Source organism: Heliconius melpomene, chromosome 12 (assembly GCF_056956725.1).
Source record: "Heliconius melpomene rosina isolate 202511_hmr_F chromosome 12, ASM5695672v1, whole genome shotgun sequence".
In the NCBI taxonomy this organism is placed as follows: Eukaryota; Metazoa; Arthropoda; class Insecta; order Lepidoptera; family Nymphalidae; genus Heliconius; species Heliconius melpomene.
Window position 1 is genome coordinate 7977770 of NC_140400.1, and position 7879 is coordinate 7985648.

Sequence of the window (7879 nt, forward strand, 5' to 3'; positions counted from 1 at the left end):
AAAAACAAGTATATAATATTAGTAGTAATTGTAATTATAAAATAATTAATAAAAATAATATTTATTTGTATAGTTGACAAAATTTTAACTTACTTCTTTATATTCGTCCGCTGGTATTGCATTGCGACAGTAATTCGTACGCATTGTTGGTGACAAGTGGTCTCTTTCACAATGTCAATTGCATACAAATTATAGTTATTAAAAATATTTTTTTTTATTTAATAATCAATTTGTTTATTTAAAATTTTAATAAAAAATTCAAAATGTTAGTTAAATTTTTAACTGTATCGTTAACTTTAAGTTTAGCGTTAAGTGAAGTGTGCTATCATAATTCGCAATGCAATTACGATTTGTACGGCTCAAAAACTCCCTACGAGAGTATCAGAGGCGATATAAGAAATGCGAAACCTTTGCCCGGTAAGTGGAAACACTGTGAAATTAAAAATCTTTCATCCTGTCCTCGTCCACTGCTGGACATAGGCCTCTCCAATGGCACCCCACTGAGCTCGATCTTCTCTTCGAATCCAGCCGTAAAATATCCAAAAAATCAAAGCCTAGTAGTACTAATATTACAAATTTGAAGAATTTGTTTGGTTCAACACCCTAATCTCAGGAACTGCTGTTTCTGTATATTGTTAAAATAATTTTCAAGAGGCCTTTGTAGCGCAGGGGCACAAGTTTGCGATGTTTAGGACGATGGTTATGGATTTGATGACTCGGGGAATGAAGTATTTAATTTTTTTATTTCCTCGCTCTAGAAATGAGCGCGGCGTTGAGTTTCGCCTGTCAACACGCAATGTCTCAAAAATTTGGTGGATAGTGGAGAACGGAAGTAAGTTAAGGAGGTTCCCTCTGCTTTTTTCTGCTATGTGCGGGATACACATACAAAAAATAAATCAAAACACTTTCAGGATAATGGAGCAAAAAATTGTCTGAATTAAGAGCATTCAACTCAAAACTGAATAACTACTACTACTACTACTACTACTTTTGTGGTATAAAGCGTGAAAGTGAAAAAACGTATCAACAAATAATATGTTTATCTTGGCTTCATTCATTCCAACCTAGTGTCAAGAAGAATTTTGCACTTTTCTCTTGCTACTAGGAGAAGAAAATATATAATTACTCCGACTAGGAGTCGAACCCGCAATCTTCACGTTCAGTATCAAATACAGAGCCGCTGCGCCATGACGGCCTTGACTTAACTTTAAGGACTTAATAATCCATTTGCACAATATTAATTGCTTAATAACATTTTATATTATTTCATACGATTGTAATACAAGGTCAAGGTTAAAAATATTATTCTTAATTCACATACTGATATTAAAATAAATAACTCTCAGCAGTTTCATGCTGTATACTGATTGCGGCAGGATAGGCAGAGAGAATGTTGCAAAGAGAGTTGAGTCCCTGTTCCCAAAGCACTGTCTTAATTTTCAAACATTGCATATTAAGTGTTGGAGCTAAACGCCGCGCTTTATATTCTGCCAGGAGCGAGGTTATAATAATATTTCATTTCTTTGAGTGAGAATCGAACCCACAACGGTCACGATTACTGCCTTATACTGTGCCTCTGTGCCACGGCGGCTTCAAATAAATTACTTCCGCCTCAAGTGTGTGACTGTAAGCGCGACAGAATGTGGATTTGATTCCCACTTGAGGAAATGAAATATTTAATATTTATTGAATGAAATATTTATTTTAATACTAGAGACCCTCTTGCGGCTTCGCCCGCTTTTACTACTGGATTATTCATATAATGTATGTTTGCAAAGCACTTACGATAATGTGAAAATTAATTAAACCCTAATGCAACCCGCATTTTCGTAGTTTCAATAAGGATTTTCCAATTGTTTTACACGGCAAGAATTTTTTAGTAGGTACCGTAATTTTAAATCTGTGCTACTAATCTTTTCAAGTACATATTAAAATATATTTAAATGACTATTTTTAGATAGTTTAATGACTATTTTTAAACGGAAGAAATTATAAACAAAAACCTACCTACTAATAACTACTACAAAAAATATGAAACCAAATATATCGCGCTGAAATAATACATTCAACTCCAATTATCCAATACGTGCAAACGCATCTAAATCTTCGTTGCTATTTATATAAATACGATAAAAAAAAATTGTCGAGCTTGTGGTTAATGCTGAAGAGGGTATGTGTCCTGATGAAAAGCAACCACCACGTGGCTGCCTGTGAGGAAAATTAAATAGAATGCATCGGCCGAGAATCGGACCCGGGCCGCCCGCGTGGCAGGCGAGCATTCTACCACTGAACCCCCGATGCGTGTAAGGCAGGCGGGTGCGGCGGACGCATGGCGAGTGGCGAGCCGTTTCGCAGCAAGGATATTTTGATATTGTAAATACTTCTAAAGTACTTATTAAAATGAAAAACAGTAAAAGACAGTTTCGATCTACATTAAATAGCCAACGTAACTAATATACTTATTTATATGCTGAGAGTAAGGGATAAGTGAAACTTGAGTAACATACAGCTGATGTGTCAACGGCGGGATGTGTCAACAATTAAATGCTTTTTTCTGTAAAACTATTCGTAATTTCGAAATATTTTAAAAAGCAAATTTTATCTTCGTTTAACGTAGAAAATTAATAAAGTATTTTAAATGATAAGGATTAATACCATTATGGAAAAATATGACTCACAATAAAAAATATATTGAAATTATTATTTTTAGACAGAAAAATGATCACTACACGTTATTCTTAAAAAATATGAATATGCCGTCGCGGACTTTTTTGTAGATCTTATTAAGGGGAACAATACTCCAGTACATTTTTTTCATGTAGTACTTACCATTAAAGCAGCGCATGCGCGAAAGTGTCTCAACGGGTAGGACTTTATACACATTTATCGTATTTATGTTAATTTACATAAGAATGTACAAATAATAAACTATATATAAACCTTCTACGAAAAATACTCGACCTAATGGTGAAAACTGCATCAAAATCCGTTGGGTGGTTTAGAAGAAGAAGAGTTAGAAACAACAGACAGACACGAAAAGCGACTTTGTTTTATAAGATATAGGATATAAAATACTAGCGGCCCGCTCGCGGTTTCACCCGCGTGAACTATGTTATTATTAATTTCTGTCTCCATGGCTATGTCCTAGTGACGTCTATGCAAAATTTGAGACTCCTAGCATATGTAGTAACGAAGTTTCATACAAACTTTCAACCTCAAAAACAACCCCTTAGAAGTCGAATATTGCAAATTCCCGTCTTAGCGAGCACCTACGTCCTATAAGTAACTCCTATGCAAAATTTGAGGTTCCTAACACATGTAGTCTCTGAGATTTCGTGATGAGTGAGTGACCTTTCGATTTTATATATATAGATAAGATTAAATAACTGGCGTTTAACTGACATTAGCCTATTACTAATATACATTTATAGTTTTTTAATTTCAATTACCCATTAAATAACGTTTCTGAGTGCGGAAGTAAATATTAAATAAAAAGTAGTAATTTTGTTGCTTAGTTTGTTAATTATATAGATGCAAGACATTTTAATCTTAATTGAATTAATTTTAAGATTTATTTCGGCTTGCATTTTATATAATAATAATATGAATCTAATGACACTACACACCTACGTAGTTACGAGGTCATGTTTTTCTTTCTTATAATATTAACCTTATGTGATGTTTCATAATCTTATATTAATCTAAATAGTATATTATTTTTAGTAAATTTACATTAATTCGACAATTAAGAGGGTCGTAAATTAAAAATTCAATAATTTCAAAAAGTACGTAATATCTATTTTAATTAAGGTTGTAATTCTATCCCTTCTCATTTGAATTGTAGCAATGTTGTTTTTTTTTAGAATAATACTAGATATTGGAAACGAATAAAATTTAAATATATCTTTTCCCCTGAATAGGTATCGAACCCACACCTCTTATTTACAATACGAGCTGTTCCACGACGGCCACCTATATTATATTTTTCTTAATCATTATAGGATGCAGCATAGCTGGAGTCTGGTCTCTTCACCGACACGGCAACCGCAACCCTGGCACCTCGGCAACTGTCAATATGAAGACGTTATACGATAAGCTTATTGTGGAAATAAAGAAACAATTTGAGGAGAAGACAAGTGTGCTTTGCATACAGGTAATATTTTTGGATATCAGTACTGCTTACAGGAAGTCCATTGAGTGGACGATTGGGCGAAATGTGGACACAGAGTGCCTTAATAGCTCGTATGCCTCTGCCTATCACTAACGTAGAATTAAAACAGAGACTTTAATTTTAGTTGCTTATCTTAAGCAATACACAAACATACACACACATCTTCTTTATCATAATAAAAATACTAAATAATAGTTTACAATAAATATTTTAACTAAATATCCAAAATATCTTCTAGGACGTCGAAGATTGTGTGACATCTATATGGAATTCAACACTACAGACCTCCTTTAGCCATCTCTCAGCGACTGGATACGAGGAGTTATATGACATTGGGAAAAGAGTTAAACAGGCATTTCCCAGTTTATTCAATTTTTCTAATAGTAGCTTTTACTTTAGACCAACTAATGAACAGAGGACTATAACTAGTGCAATCGCTTACGTACACGGCTTCACTGATGGTACTGGGATCGATTTAAGTAATCATATAGATGCACCTTTGGGACGGGACGATGTTATACGAGTAAGTTTTTAGAGGGTTCCTCTCCTCTCCTTCCTCTAATGCATCTAAATCTGAATCTTATTATCTTTTCTTTTTTTTTCCATTGGATAAGTGTAAAATTAGATAGTGTAAAAGTAGCCCGGTAAAAATCCAGTCCATCCAGTAAATAAAATTTATCCAGTATAAAATACTAACTTCCTTAGTAGTCTGAAACGTTTTTTCTTTTCTAAAGTCTTCCTTAGTAAACGAAACGGTTGTGAATTCGATTCCGACACGGGTAATATTTATATTTTTATTTCGCTTTCATAAAAAATGAACACGCAAACTAGGCAATGGTGTGTTATTGTATGTATTTTATCTTATCATAGTCCCGAAAATTAGGTAGAAATGTTAGAGACCGAAGTGTTTTAACACTACTTCTTCTGCCTAAGGTAGGCTAAAAATATTAAAGATCATACTGTAATAATGAATAATGTATTTCTCTGACAGCCATATGCAAATTGCACAATATACTTAGAAGGAGTCAGAGGTGGTCCAGCACTTGCCAATGAAGTCGCTGATTATGATAATGGTCCTGACTTATTAGGCGTAAGTATTTCATTGATTGTTGAGCTGTCGTGGCGCAGGGCCACAAAGGTATGAATGTAATCGCGACTGTTGTGAGTTCTATTCTCACTCGGGATAATGAAATATAAAATGTTTTCAAATTGAAAACATTGGAGTTTCAGGAGTTTCCTCGCTCTGATAAAGCGGGGTATTGTGTTTCGTTATAGGGGAATTGTGCTCAAGATGGCATACTATGATAAGATGACACGCTACCAATATTGATGAAACTATTAGCGCTAAGTGCGATCTTGTGACGTTTTAGAGAGTGTCTGTAGATGCAGCTAGTGCTTAAATTCAGTATGGCTGAAAGTGAATGCAGATGGGCAAGTAATTCATGTTTTCGTTATTTTCAATTGCAACAAATTTTTCTTTCGCTTTTGCTAGATGATGAAAAGACATGTAAGATAAAGATTTTCTATTTGAACTAATTATAAATGTAAAATAGGATTATTATATGACACATCTAACGCTAAAAGCGCATCCTAACCTATAACCTTTTGTCACAACGATTAAAATTAAATTCATATATCTATTGGGTAAGATGACATACAAAACGTGAGTATAAGATGGCATACTATCTTACCTTTATAAATAGAATCGATGTATTTTTTTTGCTTTACCTACAAAATGCCTGGCAATTACAAACGAATATATATTGGTCACAGAAAGACATGGATAAGGCTGCTAGAGTAAGGGCATTCAATAGCCGCAAGTGACGAAGCTTATTCCCCTTTTGGAAAAGGAAGTGACTGATAACGGAATCCAACCTCATAAAATTTGCAACATGTATGAATCTGGCCTTAATACTGTTTAAAAGCCCCCCAGCAATGAAGAAACTATTTATTTGTGAACTATGCTCGACAAATAATGATGGCGTTTTTATGCCACATACTAAGTATGTCATTTTACCCTGTAGATATGTCGTCTTACACTGGTCGACCTAAGTGCGATTTTTGTTTGTTTTTATGATGTTTGAAAGATGATTGTTCTGAAACTACAATAATTTGGTTGATTATGAAATATATAATAGTATACGCAATATGCTGTTCTCAGATGACTTTATTTATTTGAAATATTTGTCTTCAAACAAAAAGTATGTCATCTTAAGCACAATTCCCCTATGAGGAGTGCAAATAACAAATCTTATTTACAAAGTTATTCTACAACCGATATATTTAAGTTGAGATATCTGATATTTACTGATATGGCAACGGAGCTCCTTAATATGCCTAATTTGAATAAACAATCTGTGTCCATTGAAATATGCTTGTTAAATTGATACCCAACTACGCCACAACAATCTATAACGTTGATTTTTTCAGGTTACAGAAAGAGTCCAAAAACGCTTAAACACTACTTATAAAATAAGTCCAGAAGAGGTGTTCTTTTTGTACGAATATTGTAGATTTCATCGATCTTGGTCTAAAGGTCTCAAAGATCCGTGGTGCTCCGTATTCTCGCAGAAAGATCTAGAAGTGCTAGAGTATAAAGACGACATGCGTCATTATCATAGAAATGGATATGGATCGAGGGTAAAAAATAGATATTTTATATATTTTTTTTCTAAGTTGTAAATTTTATTTTTATCTTTTAAGCTGTAAATCTTTTAAGCTTCCTCTATTGAGTGACTGACAGACGATGAATTACTGAACTTACGGAGTTTAAATTTAGTATCTAGGTGGACTAGAAAGTGTACAGGAGTACTAAGGTAGGATTTCTCGAAATTCCTATGGGAACACGTAAAAACGGGATTTAACGTTTTGCAGTCCACTCAAATTAATCTGTGGGCTATACTTTGTATTGTTTTTCATTGATCCATGATGTCGATTGTTATTGTTATATGCAGAGAAATAATTATTTATTAGTTTGAACGCCGTATTTTAACTTCTTAAGTTATCTATTAATAACTGCCATAAATATAATGTTGGTGTAAAGATATTCTTCATTTTATGGTCAGATCAACGTCAACCTAGGAGCTGGGCCTTTAAAGAATTTGTACGAAACTTTTGCATCTTTGGCTGAAAATGGCGGTGAAAAATTCATTGCTTACTTCACACATGATACTATAATGGAAATGACGACATGTGCTCTTGGACTATACAAGGATAAAGCGCCTTTGAGAGGATCTCGTATAACTGTGGACAGAGTCTGGCGGACTAGCCATATTGGAGCTTTTGCTGTTAATTATATAGCTGTTCTATACAGGTTGATTTAATTATGTTTAATAAATATTTCCATGCTGACTCTTCAGCAGAACTGCTTTCCTAGCTGGTAACACCTAATAACACACTCTTCTGTTTTTCAGATGTGAATCGACCGATCAACCAGTATACAAAGTTCAGTTGTTCCACAATGAGAAAACTACAAGCATTTGTCCAGAGGAGGGCTGCACGTGGGAGCAGTTCGTGGACAAATTCAAAATTTACTCTGATCCTAATATTGAACTTTGTTCGGACAATGAATATGAATTTCATCATATAAATGGTTGTTATATATTATCTTTTACGAAAACGTTATTGTTAGTTTCTTTGTTAATTAATTTTAGATTTTTTTATGTTTAATTACCTCTAATAAACCTCACAATTACAAATTTGTATTGT

The 7879-nt window shown here is 33.8% G+C and overlaps 1 protein-coding gene across 1 annotated transcript; it reads left to right on the forward strand.

Annotated features, from left to right (window-relative positions):
- Positions 1-7879, forward strand: LOC146533731 (multiple inositol polyphosphate phosphatase 1-like). Its single transcript, XM_085194888.1, has 7 exons — positions 1-417; positions 4002-4153; positions 4410-4694; positions 5163-5261; positions 6602-6811; positions 7237-7484; positions 7585-7879. Exons 1-7 carry the CDS (start codon positions 264-266, stop codon positions 7838-7840), a joined length of 1404 nt encoding a protein of 467 aa, XP_085051014.1. The 5' UTR covers positions 1-263; the 3' UTR covers positions 7841-7879.

Excerpts from the sequence above, each read along its gene's own strand:
- LOC146533731 (XM_085194888.1), top strand. The coding sequence starts at position 264 with ATGTTAGTTAAATTTTTAACTGTATCGTTAACTTTAAGTTTAGCGTTA. Across the intron at positions 418-4,001 it reads AAATGCGAAACCTTTGCCCG|GATGCAGCATAGCTGGAGTC; the intron begins GTAAGTGGAAAC and ends TAATCATTATAG. Across the intron at positions 7,485-7,584 it reads TATATAGCTGTTCTATACAG|ATGTGAATCGACCGATCAAC; the intron begins GTTGATTTAATT and ends TCTGTTTTTCAG.